Raw genomic sequence first — 22,970 nt, forward strand, 5'->3', positions numbered from 1 at the left:
CTTTCGTAATCCAAGAAACTTTACTTTGAGCAGATAACTGGTACTCGTCGAAAATTGTTTGTATACATATATAAGCGAGTTATGAAAATTCCATGAAAAAGCTACTCGCTAAAATCTTTATTATCACTAACAAGGAGAGGTTCCCAAGTGTTCGCCTCCGATGGCTTTGAATTTTGGATATGTTTTAGAGGACCGAAAAATAAGGTATAGGTACGTGTCTTTTTATTTTGGCCCGTTTTCATAGTTAGTTTTTAGGGGGTGAAACCACCCCTCAAAGTTACATGGCTAGGTTCACCCCCTAAACATGCAAACAGGCAGCTCTAAAAAACACGTATATCTTATTTTTCGGTCCTCTAAAACATATCCAAAATTCAAAGCAATCGGAGGCGGGCACCAACTATTCTTATGGACTTTGGGGGGTGGTTTCACCCCGTAAACATTCTAGCAGGCCAAAATAAAAAGAACGTATTTCTTATTTTTCGGTCCTCTAAAACATATCCAAAATTCAAAGCAATCGGAGGCGGACACCTGGGAACCTCTCCTTTTAAGGGCTAGTGGCGCACCCAGAGGGGGCCAAGGAGCCCGAGCAACCCCCACAGAAGTTGGAAAAAGGAGGTTAATATAACCACGACTGAAGTAATTCGAGAGCTTTGAAAAGAAGAATAGAAAACTGTATTTCATCCTATAAATGAATTTTTATAATCACCTAATGAATTTCATTGAATTTGCGTTAAAAATGAAATCCTAAGTGCGCCACTGCTAAATATGAACAGTAGTAATACGAACAAACTGCGTACAAAGTTCAATGAAAAAGGTGTATAACCGATGTGTTCGTTATCGCTAGAAGCTGCAACGTTCTGTCACGTCCCTCTCTGATAAGAAAATCCGAAAATGTCGATACAGTTTCCGAGTAACGCGCTCGTGGAACGTTGCTCGACCAGGGGAGCGTGGTTTTAAGTGGTCCAATGAAAAGCTGATGCCCCGATGGTGCAGCCGCGTTTTCCACGCCTCGGGGTACGCACATGCAAATCGAGGGGGAGGAAAAAGAGAGGTGCTACTTACCTCTGGAAACAAAGGCTCGATTCTCCCTTTGCAGCGTCCGATGTCAAGCTCTACCGCGACATTCGAAAAAGCAGGGTGAAAAGATGAGGAGCGGCGAGGGGAGGGGGGCGAAAGGGGCAGTTCGATAACCCGCTGCCACCCTCTTTTGCTAGCTGTTATCGGTGATAGAGCGCTGACGTTTCGTGGATCAGCGGTTGTCAAGTGGGATTGTTTGGCATGCGCGCTTTATTTCTGAAAGGGGCGGATTGCGACGGGTAATTTTTTGGCTGGGGATGGGCGCGGTGAGGGGGATGATGAGCAGATAAACTGCTTTGCAAAGTTGTCGCGCTGCGCGGGTTAAATCTGCTTCTGTATCTCTGCGGATGTATTTATGTACAGTACGGGTTTATTGTAAAGAATATGGGGAAAGTAGTATACAGGATGAGTCTTTAAGGGGTTGTACCACTTTGGAGCGCGAACAAAGCAGCTGTCTTTAAGATTTTTTTTTTTTGAGAAAATGAAAAATCTATGAGCATTTATTGTACAACTATTGAAATAAGTACACGATAAAATTTTGTTGTTTCTTTTTCGCGCGCGCCAAATTGCAAAGCAGTTGGACCTGCAGCAATAAATCCTACGTTTTTATTTTCTACATGGTATTTACTAAAAAAAAAATATAGGGATTTTTTAAAGTATGGGTTTTTGTGAAAATAGTGAACATTTGAAAAAAGAATTTTTTACCTAAGAGCTGAGTATAAAAGTGTCCGTAGTACGTCAGTTCTTAATATATTGCAAACCCGCTACATATTTCTTTAGATCGGCAAATTGAAAAGAGCCTCTCTAATTTTCAAGCGAATCGAATGAATATTCTAGAAGTTATGCTGCACCCCGATTGTGAATTCATCAGTTCGAGAAAAGCGCGTTTAAAGTATTTTTGCGATTATAAATCATTTAAAGAACAAACATTTTTTCATTAATTATAATAACTTCTTGATATGTATTATGTATCTTACAGCATATGCTGTAAGTTATGTATAATCGATTAATGATAGAGAATTTTTTATATGATAATTCTCTGTGCTACTATTATTCACATTCCCATCCTTCGGTAATTTTTCAAATTGATGTGTCGAGTTTTATAGCTACATTTAAGAATACAGATCTTCGGCAATAATTGTCGTGTATATTTTACACACGAGGCTTTAAGATAAGTTATTTAAACTTTTTTAAAAGGAACTTTGGTATGTAAGTACATGCATAAGCAAGAGAGTGGAAATTTGTTTATTTATTCATCTCTTTTGTATGGAACAGTATTAGTTTATTTACAGAGTTGCTACATTTCGTTATGCAACTATTTTCAATAACAGAATTATTTATTTATTGCTCCAAAAAGCTATTTGAAAATATGATCAGTTTATGGACACGCGAATGCTAGCGACGCGTAGCGGCAAAAATATTAACTAAAATGTAAGCTACTTGCTGTCACCCGGCGTCGGCGTGTTTTAACGTCCATTATCTTAACATACATGATGTCAAATAACTATTAATAACCAAATAATTATTCTTCAAATCGCAACCCAAATCAGAATGAAAAATGGTAAGGGTCTATACTTTGAGAGACAAGTCTAACACTGTAGAAATTAATTTCGAAACAGCTGCAATTTTCGATTTGACAGAAGGAGTTTATGTCACTCCCGAAGTCACGCCGACAGCAATGAAATAGCGTATTTACTTATTTAATTATTTGCAATCTCCAGTCTTACACCCCTTCCTACTATCATTGCCGATCGCTACGCATGCATGGTCAAGAAGAAAACTGTTTATTTATTGCTACAAAAACGATTTAATAACTTAGCAAAATCGCCGTCAAAACACGCCCACGCCAGAAGTGGGCATAAAGGCTGAACACAGAAAATGCCTTAGACTGGCATTGGCGTGTTTCCACACACATATTTTTCAAATTTTAGTTCATAGTTTTGCCGCTATGGATCGCCAGCAATCGCGTGTTTAGTAGGGTTTTCTGTTGGTATGTTGTCTATCTGTATGATTGGTTTGCGCGCGAATTTGTAATTTATGGAATGAATGCAGGGGGTTATTAATGTTTTATATTTATTCATTCTGTTATTGTAAATATTTATTGGAATCTAAGATTTGGTTTAATATTTGTAAGGTAGTTATTTTGTTCATATATATATATATATATATTTGAGAACAAATTACATTTTGAACAAAATAACTGCCTTTGCATTTGGTTTAATATTTGTAAGGTAGTTATTTTGTTCATACATATATATATTCTAACGTTTAGGAGAGAAGTTTAAACAATATATATATACATATATTTATCTATAGATGGCTACAGATTACAGCTGCGTTCATCTATTCGTCAATAGATAAGCACACGAAGTTTCAATTGTTTAAACTTCTCTCCTAAAATACTGAACTGTTAGATAATTAATAGTATTTCTCTTCTGCTTACAGGTAAGGAACTTTTACATCCAACGTATCAACGTGGTCACCTGCTGGATTTTATACTGCTTACAGCAGGGTTGCCATATATTCGGCATTCAGCCGGAGTCTCAGGTTTTGAACCGTTGTCTCCGGCCTCAGGCAGACACAATAAAAATCTCCGGCAGAATAGAGAATTAATATTCGCTAATGCGAATTCGGCAGGCACGCACTGGCACTGCGCTGGTGTAGCATGCCATAAAAAAAATAAAAAACTGTTAAAATGTGTAACAAATTCTAATAAATATTCATATAATACTTTCATTATTATTACTCCTTTATAAGAAGTCATTATTATAACGAATTTTAGATGCCTGTTTTCTCATTGGCCCTTTTTCTCTCTCACCTAACCCAATTTTGTGCATTCTGAAAATTTTCGCCAGTTTTTGGCCAATATATCAGGAGAACATGCAGTGGAAAGAGGTATACTAAATTTCAGCTTCAACGGCATCGCCTTAAAGTTGCAAATAAGAGGCGCTCGAAAATTCTGCGTCTCTTCGTTAAACATTCACTGTCTCGAAACATCTGTGCCACTTCTCGCTCTTTGATTTGCTCTCCGGAGACATTACTTTGTGCCATCTCTTTCGACGGCATGTTCTCCTGTTACAAAGCCCAATTTTGTGCATTCTGAAAATTTTCGCCAGATTTTGGCCAATATATCAGGAGAACATATAGTGGAAAGAGGTATACTAAATTTCAGCATCAAAGGCATCGCCTTAAAGTTGCAAATAAGAGGCGCTCGAAAATTCTGCGTCTCTTCGTTAAACAGTCACTAAAGATTACGGCGTCGCCTTAAGATTGTTGCAGAGTCGCTTTCTGATGGCTTCGCCTTAAAGTTGCGCTCTTAATCTACGCCTCGCAGGTTTAGGATATGAATAGGAATGTTTAAAAGGAATTTCAGAGTAATAATACAGTTTTTTAAAGTATTATCCACTTTATTTCCTTAAAATGCATTTAGTGGTACAATAAAGTATGTACAATGTCACAATATTGTACAATAATTGTCAAGTACAGAATATATAATCTCGCCTGGTTGGTTTATGTAAGATCACTATTTTCTTGTGTTCATTGTTCAGGTTACCATCATTTAGCCCAGATAAAGTTGTTGCGCGCAATGAATGATGCATGAATTTTGCCTGTAACAGAAAGGGAAACAAATTTTAAAGACTTGTATTACTTACAACACACTAAAACATTCCTATACAGAACATATGAACAATATTTCCACAAAGGTTCCATATGGAGAATTAAAATATTCCCACATCTTATTCTACTGGGGCAAAAAGTACATATGTACAGTATGATTTTACCATTATTATTGCAAAGGTACTCAAAAGGCACAGAAAACTTATAAAAGAAGAGGAAATAGTTTTGAGAAAGATACTTCTAAGTAGAGTTGGGCAATAACTAAATAAAAAATGATTTAAAAAACTGATCAAATAAAAGCTACTAAAATTAATTTCTTTTCCTTTTATTCGTTATTCGAATTTTTATTTAAATCAAATTTTTGCCCATCTGCTTTTAAGTATAAAAAGTCTATCCTTAAAATGGAACTGAATTAATAAGAAAAATTAAATACACTAAGGCCGAATTCGACTTACGCCCAAATCGCCCGTGATTTTCATTAAGATAGGTTTTCCCATACGCGACTGAACGCAACGTCAAGAATTTCCAAATCGATTTTCTCGAAAATGAAGCGCAATGTCAAAAAATTGTATTCCTTTTTCTCGACTTATATACTTGTTTTAAGTAGAAAAGAAAGAGTAACTTTTTTTGATATCGCGCTTAATTTTCGAGAAAACCGACTTGAAACTCTTAACGTCGCGTCTGGTCGCGTATAGGAAAACCTACCTTAATGAAAATCACGGGCGATTTGGGCATAAGTGGAATTCGCGCTAAATTCACACTAAATTTCTGACAACGCGCGGTAACTTTCGCATGCTTTCGCAGCGCATTGATATAGTAAGTATCTACGACTAAACTATTATAGATGATTATAAAGAACGTTAAAACAAACTAGGTATAATCTCCTTCGAAAAACCTAGCACAGAAGCTTTTAAACTTTTGAGCCGTCCAGCGCTGTTTGACAAAATGCCTGTGAAGAGACGCTCGTCGCAGGCAACATTGCAGGTTCCGCTCTATTCTATAAACTATAAAGCTACACGGGGCTTATGAAACTTACAAGGGAAGATCCCGAACTCGAAAATTAAAAAAATTCTAAAACTTTGTGAATATGTAGGGGATTTTGTCCTGATTACAACGCAATTTTTGTTTGCTGCCCAAATTCCCTCGAAGGGGGTGAAATTAACCCCTGAAAATTCGGCTATTTTCCGATTTTCTGTTGTAACTCGCAAACTGTAAAAGATTGAAAAAAAGTTTCAAGACAAAAGCTACTTCTTTTAATTAGATCTATCATTTGGTAACAAAATTATTTTACAGTTCTCGAATTATAACACAAAATCGGAAAACAACCGGATTTTTAGGGGTCAATTACACCTCCTTAGAATGAATTTGGGCAGCAAACAAAAATTGCGTTGTTATCAGTAGGATATTCCCTACATATTCACAAAGTTTCAAAATTTTTTGAATTTCCGGGTTCGAGATGTTTCCTTGTTAGAAACTTTCCCGCTTATGCACCAGCCATGTCACGGCATAATCCAGCTGTAACGCCACCTCAACTGCGCCGTAGCACCGCGATCGAGCTGGGAGACACTATTTGTATCTGCCATTTTGCAATCGGTAAATAGGCGCGCGTCTTTCATTCTCGACAGACAACGCGTCGACCGCGCCGAACGTAAATCGATCGCGTGCGGAACAGCTTGCTCGACGTTCGGCCAACGACTGTCCCGAACAACACGGCACGAAACTGTGAGGGGAGAACACCGACTCCAAAGTCTAAACCGACGCTGTGCATTCGTACGGAGCAGACTTCGTTTCTTTCTACCTTACCATCCCGACCAGTGACTCATAATACCACGGTAATGACATTTGTGTCGCGCGCGACACCCGCTCTACGTTTCACCTGCTTAGCCACTTTCTCAAGGTCCTCCTTATTTATACGCGTCCGGAGGCGACTCCGTTCTCTCGGCGCTGTTCCATTCAGTACCATCGCTGATAAACGACCGCCTCCGCTCCCTCTGCTCGATCGTCGGTCGCCTCGTTTGCGCGTCAAGGCTCCCTCCGTCGCGTGTGCGCTTCAACGATACACGTAAGTCTCTCTCCTCGGTCGTGGAATGCTCGCGTGTCAAGTTCGATCTCGTTCCTACTACGCGTGACACGGATTCATCGGTGGTTGTCATCCGCAGACTCCTCGCTCCGCGGCGACCTGCTCTCCGCCGTTATCCGTCTCCGACTTGCTGTTATTATTGTTATCGGTAGGTTAGATTAACGCTGCTCCCTATCCTGTTACAGACGCGTACGTACGCACTGCAATTACATCTTCCCCCTGTCAAGTATAAAACTTTCACCACGCCGAGCAGAGGCATTTCAAGTGCCCACTACAGATTCCGAGGCTCTCGCTTACGCGCTCGGATTCGCAGGGCGAACGGGATCTTGTGCGAGTGAGGCTCTGTTTTATTCGCAGGATGCGCCGTTAATGATATAGTACAAAGCTACAGCTGCGATTCAGTTTGCGAAGCTACTTTGAGAATTCCGATAACAGGGCGCAGAGGCGTGATTAAAATGATGGACGTCGACCATACAAAGTTTTTATCCAAGGATGATGAAATTCAATATTGGATGGATCTGGCGCACGATCTGCATAGAAGGTAAGTACCGCGCGCGTCTGGTACTCGCGATGTTAATGTCGCTCCGCATTATTGTCGCTCTTATTTGTTTAAAGCATGCTTAATGGTCGTAAGTTATGTTTGCCGATCTCGTAGGAAAGAAGATATAGAGAGAGACTTGGAGGAGTTCCAAGAAAATTCGCAGCTGTTGGAGAAGGAGCTGGAGGTGTCGCTGGAACAGGCGGAGAGGACGAACAGAGACTTAAGACAACGAAACACAAGACTCGCCACTGAAGTGGAACAGTTGAGGACAAGACTAGACCAACAAATGGCAGATTGCGCGATGTTTCAAGGGAAAGCCCAGGAGCTGGAGATGCGGCACGACCATTTAGTAAAATACATACGGGAGTTGGAGCAGAAGAACGACGACTTGGAAAGGGCGCACAGGTATTTGAACGTTGCGTTACGAAATGAAATACGAATGGGGATGAGTAACCGTACGATTCGATCGGCTTTGCAGGATAAACAGGGTAACGGAGGAGGAGATAGAAGCGAAGCTTAATTCGGCCATCGAAAAGAATGCTTTACTAGAATCGGAGCTCGATGAGAAGGAAGGCCTAAAAGTTATAGTGCAGAGACTAATGGACGAAATCAGAGGTCAGGCAATTCGTTTAAGAATGTTCGCGCGGTTAATAAGTGAATTCGATCCTAACAGCCGGTTTCATTGCAGACTTAAAGCAAGAGATTCAAGTTCAAGAGAGGCATCAGCCAGATAATGATAAGTCCGCCGACAGAGTTCGTAACCATGTTGATAGTAATAAGCTGCAAGTCGAATTGGAGACGCATATGCCACCTACTAGCCCAATAGTACCGCAATCCATACCTCCGAGCAATACAGCTTCGCCACTGAAAAGTAAGCTACACAATACTCTTCGTAAAACTAAGCGCATGTTTTGCTTCGGGCCTAAAAGATGATCTTTAATCCGTGAGAGAAGTATTAATATCAAAGCAGTTGCGGACAGCAAACGGGCGCAAAGTTTAATTGACTTATCCTAATGTAATATATATCCTTTTTTTTTGTATATTACCAGAAACTTTTTCTTCCATGACGAATGAATTTGTTTATTTGTCGATACTTAAGACTAACTAAACCGAGCTGTTCGGCCCTGATCTTTACGCTTTATTAACATACTTCTGTGTGCTTAATTAATTTTATCCTCCTGTACATACATAATATTGTCATCAGTGAAATAAAAGTTATTTTAACAAACTTGTTTTTTATTTTAGTTTCTAAAAGATTGTATTCTTAACTGGCTTGCATCTAGACATCTCTTCTTTCTTTTTTTTTTATTAAGTGTTGCGTAACTGGATGTTGTATCTATTCTCTATAAACTCGATACTCTACTCGCTATAAATCTGTAGTAATTTCTGTCTTCTCCTGTTTGCGATTAGTTGGAAACAGAGTTGTAGGGGGTGTAACCGGGAACAACAACAATAACAATAATAATGTGAATCCGGCACTGGCACCGTGCACGAGAATATTAGCGATGAATATGATCGGCGACCTTATGAGGAAAGTCGGCGTAAGTATAGCATTTTCTGATTCGTATTATGCTCTTCGTATGCCTTAAACAAAGTTTTATTGCGCACACGAAAGTAGCTTGAAGCATGGCTTGTTCACGTTTGTTGTTTCAGAATTATTTTCAGTTGCCGTAAAAGTGTTTTTGGTACCAGGCAATTTACCCTAGTAACGATAAATGTTTTTCACTATCGATGAGCTATATTTTTACTCCCATCTAAGCAGAGTTGGGCATCAACTAAATAAAAAAAAATTATTTAAATAAGGGATCAAATAAAAGTTACTTTAACTTTAGATTATTTGACGAATAAAGATAATTCGAAGTTTTATTTAAATAAAATTTTTACCCATCTCTGCTTCTAAGTATTATACAAATGAAAAGTTTCTTTTTCGCCATGTATGTTGACTATTCACTCGCGCCGTAGAGAATACTCTAGTATTATCAACTGTTGACACTGGTAGTGTGATGTAGATGGTGTTTTGGTAGCTTGACAGGTGGGTCTGCATGGATTGTAAGAGAATAAAGTGCACTTGTCTACCGGGTGGGAAAAAAACAATTTCCACTACACCTACTGACTTACCATCCGTCCAGGTTCACACACCTACCCAATGTATACAACAGCAACCTAGATCGACCAAGTGCTGACCAAGCCTCCGTGATACCTCACCGTTAAATTATTTTCCACATTTTCATGACGCAGGTCTTTATTTGGTATCTTTTGCTTTGTACCGTATATATATATATTTTTGTAATCCGTACACTTACGACACCTCCCGCTTGATTACCCTGTGCATAATTAGTTTCACCGACTCGTAGAAACTCCTTCGTATGTGATTACCCAGCGGAACGTAAAAGCACCAGCTAATAACAATAACTGTCCCTCTAAACGATAATGCATCATTTAACAATAGTTTATTTCATTAACACAGGCATTGGAGAATAAACTAAACACATGTCAAAATCCATCTCGAGAGGACCAAGCCGTCCGCGATCTCTACAGGTAACATTACACCAATATTATAATTCCAAAAGAAAATTACGTCTCTGCTCCTGTACCCTTGTGCACCGCGCGTACTTGTAGTAAATGAATATCATGTATCGACGCGCTCAATACGCTCTCGAAATCAATCCTTTATTATTATTTAACGTAACGCGAGAAATCTAACGAGTCGCCTTAAATGTGCTAGCGTCCCTTCGCCGAAGGGACCATTCATCAAAATTCCATAAAAGCGATACATGATAGCTGTTAAACGAATTGTACTTACTAGTTTTATGTTCGTTCTTGAATATGTAGTGCTTCCTGTGAACGTTAAAGATAGGAATTTGTGGATAATCAAGGCTCCCCACGATCCCAGTTCTCTAGCTTTGTAGTCTTTAAAAGTTCAAAATATATATTAAGACTGCATTATTATTTGTATAGCTCATCTTATTGCTTGCGCTACTAATCGTCACAGAGTATCCTTCTACGTCTCCCTCGTTGTAAAGCGTCTTGCTATTTTAGCTCTTGGGAATGTTTTGAGATGGACTGATCAAAATTAATCGATACGATAGAGGATAAGCTGAATTCTCACGACTTCGTTATTAATTCCTTTGGTATCGCTTAATACTTCCTCCCGGTTCCGTAATTTTACTTCATTGTTTATCGTGTTTTAATGCACATGTATGTCGTATATAACAGAGCTGCATTTAATTACTAAGCTTTCCTTTGTGATGCAAAAAGTACAATGTAATATGTTTATTGTAATCCACCGTGGTCTTAGTAATATGAATTTTGCGAGAAATTTTTAAAAAAAGCTTCAGATACATCGGGTATCTTGTAATTGAAAGCGTAACACTTTTCGTTTCTTTTTTAAACGTTCGACGACTGAAATTATAGATGACTTTGCGGACGTAAGATTATTAAGACCACCGATAGGTCAGATTAATATTTGCTGGATCATTCCATTTATGTATCCATATACGGATTAGTTACTAGTAGTAGTATGAAGCAGAGCATACTCGTTTTGTCCGCACACATTTCTGGCATATCAACAGTTATTTTTAAAACGCATCGATATTTGACAACGAATTTCATTCGAGAGTTATGTACTTTATAATTTAGATTATTCGCTGTTAACTGACCTTGCAGATCAAACTTTATGTTTCGTTAGAAACACGCCCCAGCGTATATGTTTCTATAAGGTACAAAACGAACGTAATTTAAGAATGTTTTACGTTATCATAAAGCTTTCGTGAATATTAAATTGAGCCAATGATGATACAAAATTTAATAGAATGAATACCGCGAGCGTGGTGATAATTTAGAAGATTTAAATATATAACGATATGTAAGTCGACTTGTAAATAATATATGTACATACTTTGAAGTGGCTTGTGCAAATCTTATTAGAATTAAATTGTTCCTATATTCGATATCCATTTAATCTAAACAGTATCCAGTAGAATTATTAATTTAACAATTACTCTTTAACGCGCCGACAACTTTATGGCTCAATTTAAAACACAAACATTTTATTAACGTCCACCTTCATCGTTCGGCAATTAAATTTCCATTCGCAGGAATCCGTTCTCTTGTCCCATAGAAATTTGTAATTAAGATACTCTGTACGTAGCACCAAGTGGATCGACGTTTATCGCCCAATGCAACGGCGCACTGTTGCATTTGTAACACCCTCCCTGCATGAAGTCCACGTGTCATTTCCATATCGTTTGTCACTAATGTTCATATGGTGTAGACAGTGTATCAGTCCATTGTATTTGTGATATCGAGTCGCTTAACCGTATATCCCAACTTGCACAATATAGAGCTCGTGTTTCGTCACCGTTTCGTTTGGATCATTGCATACGCATTAATTATTTAATGTAAATAAAGCTTGCCCTTAAACAGCAGGTATTACGAATCGCAAATACTCGGGCCACGTTTCACGCACGTTTATGTGCATGTTGTACAGTTTATGCACGATCCATAAACATGTACAGCATTTCTCAATCTCTCGCTACGCTCCTGATATTACGGCTATCTATGCACAGTTTAAGGTATTAAACAGAGTAATTAGCAGGGTAGCAAGTTTCGAGTAAACAGACGTAGAGAAAGTGTTTTAAAAGGAATTGCGAATTATTGTCTCAAGTACTTTTGAAAGTATGATTGGGAAACGCTGACCTGACGAGCTTGCGTTAAACTTTCATAACGAAACAATATTGAATTTTTCCAATTAGGACTAGGCGGCAAGTTCGAGGCATTGCCTCTGGCAGCAGCAACTACATTAGATTATAAACGGCGGATAATATATTCCAACGACAAATTTTATTTCGCGCGTAATACTTCTATTCTTACCGACTTCTTATTAGCTTCATGGAAATGTCTCATTAATTTATTGCGAGCTCACGATAGAACGGTAATCGCTTCTATCGATTTATTTATTATTTAGCTTTTCTTTTCTGGGAGCCATGAATTTTTAAAACTACTCGTTCTCTTCTGTCATAATATTATATTAAGAAGTATGGTCTGCGATGATATAAACAAAGTTTGTAAATATTCTAACTTGTAAGTATATAATGTTGATAACGCGATAATTATAGGTGTGTAGTAAAATTACGTTATTGTTCTGTAGATATTCACAAATGATATTAAAGCAATCATTTGCGAGCCCTTCTAGTTCCAGAATGATGGAGAAATTTCGCCGCGATTAGATATTGTAATGTCTAGTGCAAAATCTAGCTTTTATAGTAAGTTAGGTACCCATTATATACATGTCTATTTTTTAATAACAAAAGGATATTCTCTTGTGTCGTGAAACAATTCAATTTTATACTTCAAACACGTAAAAAGCTATAGAACTATATATTTCTGCATAATTCTGAATAGCCTTCGGATCTCCGTGAGTTTATACGAGATAGAAAACGTACTACATGTCGCTAATTCAAATGTACCACCTAATAAAAAGAAAATTCTTACTCCTTACTATGTATTCGCTTCGTGTATAAAAGTAGACACTATCGAAACGAAGTTATAACCGTTTTACGCTAATGCCAAATCGATTGAGCTGGATTTTTCGAATGAACCTGAAATCCGAATTGCAGCAAAATTACAGAACAATTGTAACATAAATTTGTAAAAGTAAATCAGCATATTTGTAAAATAAAATTATAGTAAACAGCCTCCCACTTGTTCCTACTCGAAAATCCTCGAAACTCATTCTCGCCGGTCGATTGAGTGAGCGACGACGATTCGAAAGCCAGAGAAAGGTAAGTTAACATCATTTTCAAGATTTATTTACGAAACGTTTATCTTTACACGAACAATGAGTACTTGGCTGATCGAAGTGTCTTATGTAATTTCCATACAATCAGGGTTCTAGTATAATAAACACTACATTGAGTACCTATAAAGAAACCGTCTTACTTTCTAATGCACATTTTTTCCTATGTATCATACCGACGATGATAGTGATGGTGTTACGTATTGCAATAATGACAAATACAACAAGACCGTGACGAGGAAACTAAAGCTGCCGTTTCTTTTTTCCATTCTTCGGAGTACTTTTAAAACAATCGATCATTTTTTCCCTTTTTTTGTGCTTTTATCAAGAATATTAACTTGAACTTTTATTTTAAATCCTTGCAAGTATTCTTACGTCATAGATAGAGTCGCGGAACAATAAAAAATGTGAATTAAACTAAAGACTAAGTATTGGCGTCCATTACTAATGATTTTCATTCGGTAACGCGGTCTTCGAGTTCGTATGAAACGTTGCCAAAAAATGGAAGACCGCCTATACGTGGAGAATAGTTCGAGTCGTTTCACGCCGGGTTTGTTAGAACTCTCGATTCTATGTATCTACTGTAAAGGACGAACGTGTTGCTACCTGTAGAGTTCTCGTGAAGTACAACATAATTATGTAGTCTGGAATGAGGATTGCTCCATCCACTATTGTTATGAATGATAATAATTAATAATAATAATAGTAGTAGTAAATGGTATGTATGGGTGTTACACATTGTTTAAGCACGCTCGCCGCGGATTCGCCGGGCCAGCTGGATATCCTTGGGCATGATCGTTACACGCTTGGCGTGGATAGCGCACAGGTTGGTGTCCTCGAACAGCCCAACCAAGTATGCCTCCGAGGCTTCCTGTAAAGCTCCAATCGCGGCGCTCTGGAAACGCAGATCGGTTTTGAAGTCCTGCGCGATTTCACGAACCAATCGTTGGAAGGGTAACTTTCTGATCAGCAGCTCCGTCGACTTCTGATATCTTCTGATTTCTCTGAGAGCTACAGTACCAGGCCTGAAAATCATATTTCAACGTCACGCATTCGAAGGGACATAAAATACACGCGTGTACGTGCGCTGGTAGAGCTATAGGGCCCGTTCCGATTCACGCATGAAGTGCATAGGGTACGTGACATATCCTATGCACTTTATGCGCATTATGTGTGAATCGGAACGCACCTATAGCGAGCCGGTGAGATCCATCAGGCCAGTGTTACCAACCCTACAGATTTTTTACTTTATCTACGGATCTACGGGTTTTTTACCTTAAAAATTATTTAATACTATTAATATGTATAATTTTAAAATTTAGGTAATTCGAAATTGATAAAACGAAAGATTCTGATTCTGATTAAAGAAATCATTTACTGTTTAATTTGACCTACTGATTTTACAATTCAAACCGCCGATTTACTGCGGGTAACTAAATTCTACTTCACTATAAGAGCTTTTCATCACACTTAATCGCTGGAATTCAAGCTATTATTTTCTAGTTCTACTACCCTGCATTTCGAACGAGTACAAAAGGAATTAGCAAAGTTGATTTCAGAATCTTTGCATGTGAACTTTTTCAATTCCTTTTCGTGAATTTACGTCGGGACGAAAGGCTTTGGCGAAAACGACTTTCGGGGAAACATTATTTTTGGGAAAAGCTCTTGTACTGAAGTGGAATTAGTAAAAGTCGATTTCACAACATTTGCACGTGAACTTGTTTCATAATTTGTGAATTTGTGTTGACAATAATTTTTTTGAGGATGTTAGGGGAGGGTTGAAATATAAGATTTCTAAAAAGGATTTGAGAAAGGGCGGTTTCTATGAGCAAGGGAATTAGCTTCTTTCATACATGTAATAATTAACACTTATGAAGAAAATCCGTAGATCAACGGATTTTTCAAAGGAGGATCGACGGAATTCTACGGAATGTTGAACTTTTCTCTACGGATTTTCAAAAATCTGAGTTGGCAACACTGCATCCGGCGCTCGAAGCGAGTACGGAGAGATTTGTAATTTCGCTATAGCTCTACCATTAAGGGGTCATTCTGGTACTCACGCCGCAAAATTCGGCAACATTCAGGGTTTTTTATCTCAGGAATACAACGAATAACAATGTCAAACTACATCTACTTATAATATATACGAAACAATTGTTTAAATACACTTTTAAGTGTGTTTTTTCAATGTTATCCGGAGTTCAAAATCGCGCCTTTGAAAAGATAGCGGGAGTGATTTCTGCTCACAGACACATCTGAAACAAAAAAACCAAACTCATTCTTAATCATTATGAGTACCGCTATCGCAGCTGCCAGAATTATCCACGTAAGTCAAAATTTAACAAAATTGCGCGCATTCAAACTTCAAGAATGGAAAATTTCGAAACTTGAAGTTTGAATGCGCGCAATTTTGTTAAATTTTGACTTATGTGACTAATTCTGACACCTACAATAGCGGTACTCATAGTGATTAAGAATCAGCTTGGTTTTTTTGTTTCAGATGAGTCTGTGAGCTTAAGTCACTCCCACCAGGGAGGTATTTCTTTTGAAAGGTGCGATTTTGAACTCCATATAACATTGAAAAACACAATTAAAAGTGTATTTAAAGAATTGTTCCGCATACATTACAAGTAGCTTAATAAATGAAAAAAAAAGTTTGACATCGTTATTCATTGTATTGACTGAGAAAAAAAGCCTGAATGTTGCTGAATTTTGTGGCGTGATTACAAATAGGGAAGTCGCAAATTAGCAACGGTCTGAAATGGAAGCGTGTTCTCGTTTTCCACGGCGCTGGGTCCTTGGGCCCCGCCTCGACCTACTACTTTGCCTTGTTTACAACTTCATTGTTTCGCTACAAGAATTTATATATCAGCTACCTGTATCGATGAGGCTTTTTCACACCACCCGTAGACGGTGCGCTCTTACGCGCCGCCTTTGTCGCTAGCTGTTTACGAGGCGCTTTACCTCCAGTTGATTTACGGGCTGTCTGCTTGGTACGTGCCATGGCTCAACCTGAAACTATAGAGCTTGAGTTAGTGGTAAAAAATCTCGCGTACAGAACACTCCTTCCAGTTTCTTGGTGCGCATACATCGACACACATGCGAATCATGAGGCTGCGTTTATCGGGGGCAGAATGCCACCATACCCTAAGACAATAATCTGATTACAATTTTGCAGATAGCGGTAGCGTGGCTTAGAAGTTCAGTCTCTTATCTTTGCTCCGAAAAGAAACTGGCGATACAACAGCGACATTCTGTTTAAAAGATTTCTCCGGTTCTTCGTAACCATTCGTTTGTCCCGAACGGGTGTCGCTGTGTCCATTTCCATATGTGGCTAGCAGAACTGTTTATCCCCGCATCGAGTACATACCCATAAAAGTGGCATAAGCGATAGAAGCCGAGCGAACAGAAACAACACGAGCGGAGAACGCGGGAAGAACTATTTCGTATTCGTAGGCTCGACGCCTCGACATCAAAATTCCGAAGTAAACTAAGTCCGGAGGAGTGGGAAAGAAAAGATGGTGGGGCGAGCAAGAAAGTGGGGGCACGATCCGTTGCTGTTCGTGCAGAGGAGCCGCGCACCGAGGAACGCTAAGCATTGCGCAATGCACAAACTTTCGTTCCTCCTGCACCGACAAAGGAAAAAAAAAGCCACGCCGATGAGAAAAACGCGCCCTGACTCGCCACCAGCTCCGCAACCTCGGAATCGTCGTTTCAACGACGAAGCCACCCGTCGACGTATACCGTACAACGAATGACACGCTCGCCGCGAGAGAGGCGGCGAGCGTCGGCCGTGAGAGAGCCTCGTAAACGATTCCCTCCACGAACGTCAATTGCAAAATGGAGGCAGCACGACAGTGCGTCGCGTTCGTACGCGAAAACTCGAGTTTTCCGGCACTTTTCACTCGCCCCTGTGCACGATAACGCCGCCCCCGTGCCCGTTTCCGTCGGCAATTTACCGTGGCCGCGAATGGTGCGCGATTTCGCCGTGTTTTACGTACCTCTGATCGGGAAATTTGCACGCGAAGTGAGAGCTAGCACTATCCGTTTCCTTGTACTTCGATGGCAGTGGACGCTCTCCCAAGTCACGACTCCCTTGTCCCTACCCCCTAGAAATTAAATCGCGAGAGGCACGTAAGCCCGCGGTGCGGTGCATCCAATCGGATGTCAGATAGCAGCTGAGCCTCGTAGCGTGGCACACGCGATTGGCCCAGCCTCTTACGCCTAGAGTGCGAGCCGAGAGGAACCCTGTCAATTGTGATATACGTGACACTACTCTCAGCAACCTCGTTTTACTTCCAATAATTGCCCCGTCCCATTGTCGTCGAAAATAGTTGGATCGATGGGCGTTTTTTTTTTCGTTTCCCGTGGCCATTCGCGTGGGAAGCTTTAAATGGAACACGAAGTACGCTGTAGATTGATCGTCGAACCTCCCGATTTCATACCCCTGCACATGCGAGTCGCGACGCTGCTCGCGTCGTGCAATTCCATCTGCAAGGAAATTCGTTTCTTTCGTGGAAATTTCCAGAAATATATGCGCAGCCCAAGGGACACGTCATCTTTGATTCTCGCGACAGATTATGGTGGCGATTTTTTTAACGCGCTGTCCGACAACGAGGATCCTCGGAATTGATAATATGCCGCTGTTTGCGGAATTGAATCCTCTGCCGAGTGCTTTCCGTTCGATAAAAGCAGACGCCATTGCACGCCTAAGCGTAAACAATATTGTATTGATGCACGACATGATGGATTTCGGGAGTTCGTGCGTTCTTTCGTAAGGGGGATTTTGCTGCAGGAGTCGCGTGACGCGGACGACGATTAGGTAAACAGATAATTTTGAAAGCTGACGTGACGGCGTAAGGTGAATTGAATTGCGACTCAAAAGAGGTCCTGTACACACGCACCTACACAGTTACAGATCGTTATTCAATGGTAGAAATGCGTATAATTGTGATATGAAATGAGATTGTATTTATAGGGAGTGATTGATTAGGCTGGTATTATACTGCACCGGAAATTGGCGGAACACTCATGTAGCTGCAATTATACATGTAATTTCAACGTCACATCGCAATTGTTATATCCGGGGAAATATTATTTGCGTTGTTGACGTAATGCTTTTAGTAATCGCCTATTGTCAACGAATAGTAATAGCGATTCTGAAGGTACTTAATTATTCAAATTCCAAGGAACGAGTTGTTTAAAAATTACTTCGCGCATCTGTAGAAACTGGCCAACATCTTTTGTCACTAATTCACGTTAGTTTATTACAAATCCCTATAATCATTTACATTAATTCGAAAGGTTGCGATTCCTTTTGTATCCTTATCGTTATAATTACCGAAATAATAAGAAATTACTCGAGAATGAAGCGTTCTTCGATGGGCGCGGATTTGTTAATTTCGACGAGTTTTCGCAAACATGAAACATAAATGCACACCGATCTCGTTAATCCGATCTTGCAAATACAACTAGAAACTTAAGCCTACGGCACTACTCGTACATAATTCGATAACATCTCGATTTTCTACGGATTATCCTTACGAAACGTTGCGGTAATGAAAGCTACCTGCGTGCAAATATCATTTTACAATACAGTGCGGATCGAATCTATTCTAAAATGAAACTCGATACAAGTAAACGGTGATAACGGTGAAAGGAAATACCATAGCAAGCACGACTGTCTCTCTCTACAAAAATATTAAGTCTACGCATTGTATTGCTGATACGTTGCTTATTTCATGTGTGAACGAACGCAAAGTGACGCTACTGTATGTTACGAACTACGCTTCGTGCCTTCCGAACTATTCTTCTACCATTAAATCATTAGATGTAACTGACTACGCTACAGGATATGATTAATAAGATATACATTGTCCCCTGCGTCTTATCTCTCAAAGGGCTTGGCAGTGTCAACTATAGTAATGAGTTATGAGGAAAGCTCAATTGCAATGAATTTGATAGTTGGTGAGAACATCCAAGAATGCGATAATAGAATGAACTCGATCAGAAGAGATTTAATGGTTCTGGAGCCGCAAGGCGCTTAAGCACGCTCGCCACGAATTCGTCTCGCCAGCTGAATATCTTTAGGCATTATCGTGACGCGTTTGGCGTGGATCGCGCACAAGTTCGTGTCTTCGAACAGCCCGACCAAGTAGGCTTCGGAGGCTTCCTGCAACGCTCCAATCGCGGCGCTCTGGAAACGCAGGTCTGTCTTGAAATCCTGGGCGATTTCACGGACCAGACGTTGGAACGGTAATTTTCTGATCAACAGCTCGGTGGATTTCTGGTATCTTCGGATTTCTCTGAGCGCTACAGTTCCTGGCCTGAGTGACAAAGGGAACTGTTAGGAATATGTAACGTAGCATTCGCGTGGAAAACTTTCGTGAGTACTCGTACCTGTAACGATGGGGCTTTTTCACGCCGCCCGTTGACGGTGCACTTTTACGGGCAGCTTTGGTTGCGAGCTGCTTCCTGGGAGCTTTACCTCCCGTCGATTTACGAGCTGTTTGCTTAGTACGTGCCATGTCTGTAAGAATTCTCTTATTCACTCGTGCATTCGATCCTAATGCATTCGATCGACAAAGAAGTTAACTGAACGATTTGCATACTTCAACTGAAAGAGCGTTGTGACTTCAATTTATCGCGCGTTTATGTAAATCGCGGCATATGGCAAATTCACGTGAGAGAAATAAATTTCTACGAAATTATCTCCGATATAAAACTGATTCTAGTTTCCCTCCAAAAGCGGACGTAATAAACAAAATGGCGGATGGCGTGCATGTAACATCGATGTGCATCAGATTCTCGTGTATCGTGAAACCGTTGCCACTATTTTCAACGCGAAGAACGCCGTTTAAAAGCGAAGAGGAGTGTGCGCGAGATTGCCGTGTTTCTCGTTTTGATTATTAAACAGTTATAGAAGATACGCGATCATACCTGACGCTCAACCGCTTTGGGACAGAAATCGTTCACTAAACACAGGCTGCTCCGTCGTTCGACAACGTTAACTGATGTCGGTTAGTGTTTTTACAGGAACGCAGTTTGGTCCTGTAGAAGATAGGCGACAGCACCGCCGTCAGATACGCGCCCCGGGATTGGACGTTATTCCGTTACAGAGGCTGCGATTAGTCCGCTCCCGACGAATCAACGTATTTGTTATGGAATTTGCAAATTTATAATTATTTTAATAAGACGTCGCGTCTCGACTATCGCAACGTTCACTCGTTAATAACACCGAAATGCATGATTCATAATTTCCTCCCCGTCCTTTTTTTCTGCGAAATAAAGATTACGCTTCTATGTCCTATATATATATATGTGTGTAGATTAAATGTTACGCAGCTCGCCAGCGCTGACCGATAAAATTACACCTTCGAGTTCAGCACTGATAATTTTACCATACGCGCATGGATCCGTGCAAATGTGCATGCGTGTAGAAAATATGCTAAATGAATGAAATTTAATGTAGTGATCCCTGTAGAAATCCTAATGCTTTTGCATTCGAACACTGCTATATGTAGATTGCGAAATGACGTCTGCAAGCTGAGATCAATAAGTGAACGTTCCATGTATCTAAATAATAAAACAAGTATGATGATACCTGTCCTGTTTGTTATTGAGTCATTCTATGAAAATAACTTTACAGTTTGTGTGTCTATGAATATATCGATCCAAATGAAGGAGTTTCGATTGTATGTATATTTAATGCGACTCTCAAAGAAACGCATTTGCAACTTGCAACTGGTATTTCCATGTGAACGCTGATGTATAGTACAAATTGATATTGCAGACTGTAATTGTATCGTCGGTATTATTATTATATCTATGTTTTGTGGTTTGTTAAGATGATATCCCGACTGCAGTAAAACGAGGTTAATTAATCGAGGAAATTGTATATACATAGAAATGAAACTTTCAATTTTTTAGTACTGCAATTAGATGATAAATGCAATTAGGAAGTAATGACCGATTGAAATTGATTAACATAATTGCGTCGGTTACCTGTTTCTTTCGATATTATTCGATATAAACGTAGAGCATCTCAAATACGTATGTACTTACGAAATAAAAATCAATTCGGTAACAATTACGGTATGAAAATTATCGGCACAGCTTATTTTTCAAATGATCAATTTTATTGACTTACAATATTCATCTTTATAATCCACTACTTAATAATAGCATAAGAAGCAATAATGAACATTCGTTCTACAAATTACGCCATGTGATATAATTTATTATCCTTATATCATCATTGTTATTCATGTACATATATATATATTCCAAGTATATATATATATATGTATAAACTTTCAGTCATCGAGAAAATATTAAAACAAAATTTATTTCACTAACATTCTACCTACTCCTACTCTAATTATGTTATCTAAAACTGTATTGCCAAAAATACGAGTCGCTAATATTAACTTTTTTTTTCTTTTTCAGTTGCACACAAATGATGCTTTTCTTTCTTCATTATTATTCAATTTGTACTGACATTCATTAGAATTTTCTACAATCGTCCGTGGCAACGAAAAGATCCTTCTGCGTTTTCCTTTTCCTTCTTTCTTTCTTTCATTTTTTTTGTTTTTTTTTTTAAGCTTCATTGTAGTCTTACTTTCGGTATGCGACCAGATATGAAAACTTTTTGAACGTCGTACAGACACCAGTATTATTGGTTTGCGATTAATTGCGACATTTTGGCAGGACATGAAGATTAAAACGCAAGCCCATATTACTTTTGTACTACGTAGAAAATCCTCCCGTTTGGAATGTCGACATCGCGCGAAACGTCCATTGTATAAAATTATAATTGCGTTATAAATAAAATAATCGTGTCCTCGCAAAGTCTACCTGATTAGAACCCCTGTTCCACTTTAAAGCATTTTCAAAGATCTTCTGAAATCACTGAAACGTGCACCTGTTAAATAGCTTAGGAAATTAAATTTAAAGTATTAAAGGAATATTTCTAGAATCTTCCAAATTTGCTACGATACTAAAAAAAAGAGAGAACTTATTCTGGAATATCTTAAGTTTTATAAAACAATCATATATAAAATTTATATACACAAAGTGTTGACATCATTCGGAGAAAGAATTAAGAAATGTTTGGTGAACAATCGGTCTGCTAGTTTCATGTTTTCTATCAAGCACTAGACATATAAATGCAATTCCAATATCTAGCAGGCGTTAATAATGTAAAAAACATTTCATTTCTCTGCATTTACAAGGTACCCTGCGACGATGCAAATGGTATACAAGGATTGTAACACTAAAAGTTTGTCATTCAGTATAGAAAATTGCAAACTCTACGATACAAAGTTACCATTCGGCTTGATTTTAAGAAATAATCCATTCTGATTTATTCCATATAGCCAACAGAAAGCCGGATGTTTTCTGTGTTATTTGTACGCAATTACAAATTACAAGTGCGACAAGTATTCCTAATTATCTTGGATGATTATACACGTAACCCGTAATTAATCACATTTGCAATTTGCAAGTACCGACAATTTCGTCAAGAGTGAGGCAATCGCTTAGTATCACTCGAGCAGAGCTTTAAATTACAGACAGTGTGTTACAGAATTAAAAAGCAGGCAAAACAATAATGTGCTTTAAAATGGTACCTTGCTTCCCAAGTCGAATGATCTCATGAAAATTGAATTCTAACGTGAAATGGTAGATGAGAAATTCTGTGTTGCACAAGTTGCTTGGTATACGGTAATAATACTACAGTCATCATCTTATAATTACGTTTCTGGTTGCTTTCATACTTGCATTAACAGCTTGTTCTTTTTTCCATCGTCAGTACCTTCGATTAGGTTCGATTTAACGTAATTGAAACATTACAATTT

The 22,970-nt window shown here is 39.0% G+C and overlaps 3 protein-coding genes and 1 long non-coding RNA gene across 12 annotated transcripts; 1 reads left to right on the forward strand and 3 right to left on the reverse strand.

Annotated features, from left to right (window-relative positions):
- Nucleotides 1–4,463: 4,463 nt before the first annotated feature.
- LOC143375511 (uncharacterized) lies at nucleotides 4,464–6,313 on the reverse strand. The gene is made up of 2 exons (XR_013086919.1): nucleotides 6,187–6,313; nucleotides 4,464–4,685 (listed from the first exon to the last, which is right to left on the reverse strand). It is a non-coding gene; the product is annotated as an uncharacterized LOC143375511 (long non-coding RNA).
- Nucleotides 6,314–6,325: 12 nt separating this feature from the next.
- On the forward strand, nucleotides 6,326–13,013 carry Nude (Nuclear distribution protein nudE). Of its 6 annotated transcripts, none has more exons than XR_013086916.1 (9): nucleotides 6,326–6,527; nucleotides 7,089–7,316; nucleotides 7,431–7,721; nucleotides 7,795–7,931; nucleotides 8,005–8,187; nucleotides 8,727–8,857; nucleotides 9,341–9,554; nucleotides 9,784–9,854; nucleotides 12,071–12,117. XR_013086916.1 is itself a non-coding variant. In XM_076824694.1 (8 exons), exons 2-8 carry the CDS (start codon nucleotides 7,231–7,233, stop codon nucleotides 12,126–12,128), a joined length of 957 nt encoding a protein of 318 aa, XP_076680809.1. In that variant the 5' UTR covers nucleotides 6,791–6,923; nucleotides 7,133–7,230; the 3' UTR covers nucleotides 12,129–13,013. The 6 variants fall into 6 exon arrangements, 2 of the variants coding, with proteins under 2 accessions (XP_076680809.1, XP_076680810.1); XR_013086915.1 differs by having other exon boundaries at nucleotides 7,133–7,316; XR_013086914.1 differs by lacking the exon at nucleotides 6,326–6,527 and adding an exon at nucleotides 6,608–6,757 and having other exon boundaries at nucleotides 7,133–7,316; nucleotides 12,071–12,118.
- Nucleotides 13,014–13,104: 91 nt separating this feature from the next.
- LOC143375509 (histone H3.3A) lies at nucleotides 13,105–17,321 on the reverse strand. 3 transcript variants are annotated; one of them, XM_076824706.1, is made up of 3 exons: nucleotides 17,115–17,321; nucleotides 15,990–16,131; nucleotides 13,105–14,138 (listed from the first exon to the last, which is right to left on the reverse strand). In XM_076824706.1, exons 2-3 carry the CDS (start codon nucleotides 16,115–16,117, stop codon nucleotides 13,856–13,858), a joined length of 411 nt encoding a protein of 136 aa, XP_076680821.1. In that variant the 5' UTR covers nucleotides 16,118–16,131; nucleotides 17,115–17,321; the 3' UTR covers nucleotides 13,105–13,855. The 3 variants fall into 3 exon arrangements, with proteins under 3 accessions (XP_076680821.1, XP_076680820.1, XP_076680822.1); XM_076824705.1 differs by having other exon boundaries at nucleotides 15,990–16,125; nucleotides 17,115–17,307; XM_076824707.1 differs by lacking the exon at nucleotides 17,115–17,321 and adding an exon at nucleotides 16,484–16,623 and having other exon boundaries at nucleotides 15,990–16,125.
- A 1,033-nt stretch (nucleotides 17,322–18,354) lies between these two features.
- Nucleotides 18,355–20,213, reverse strand: LOC143375507 (histone H3.3A). 2 transcript variants are annotated; one of them, XM_076824703.1, is made up of 3 exons: nucleotides 20,053–20,213; nucleotides 19,513–19,642; nucleotides 18,355–19,439 (listed from the first exon to the last, which is right to left on the reverse strand). In XM_076824703.1, the coding sequence occupies exons 2-3, from the start codon at nucleotides 19,638–19,640 to the stop codon at nucleotides 19,157–19,159; spliced, it is 411 nt and encodes a 136-aa protein (XP_076680818.1). In that variant the 5' UTR covers nucleotides 19,641–19,642; nucleotides 20,053–20,213; the 3' UTR covers nucleotides 18,355–19,156. The 2 variants fall into 2 exon arrangements, with proteins under 2 accessions (XP_076680818.1, XP_076680819.1); XM_076824704.1 differs by having other exon boundaries at nucleotides 19,513–19,653; nucleotides 20,065–20,202.
- Between the last annotated feature and the right edge of the window lie 2,757 nt (nucleotides 20,214–22,970).

This window comes from Andrena cerasifolii, chromosome 12 (assembly GCF_050908995.1).
Source record: "Andrena cerasifolii isolate SP2316 chromosome 12, iyAndCera1_principal, whole genome shotgun sequence".
Classification (NCBI taxonomy): Eukaryota; Metazoa; Arthropoda; class Insecta; order Hymenoptera; family Andrenidae; genus Andrena; species Andrena cerasifolii.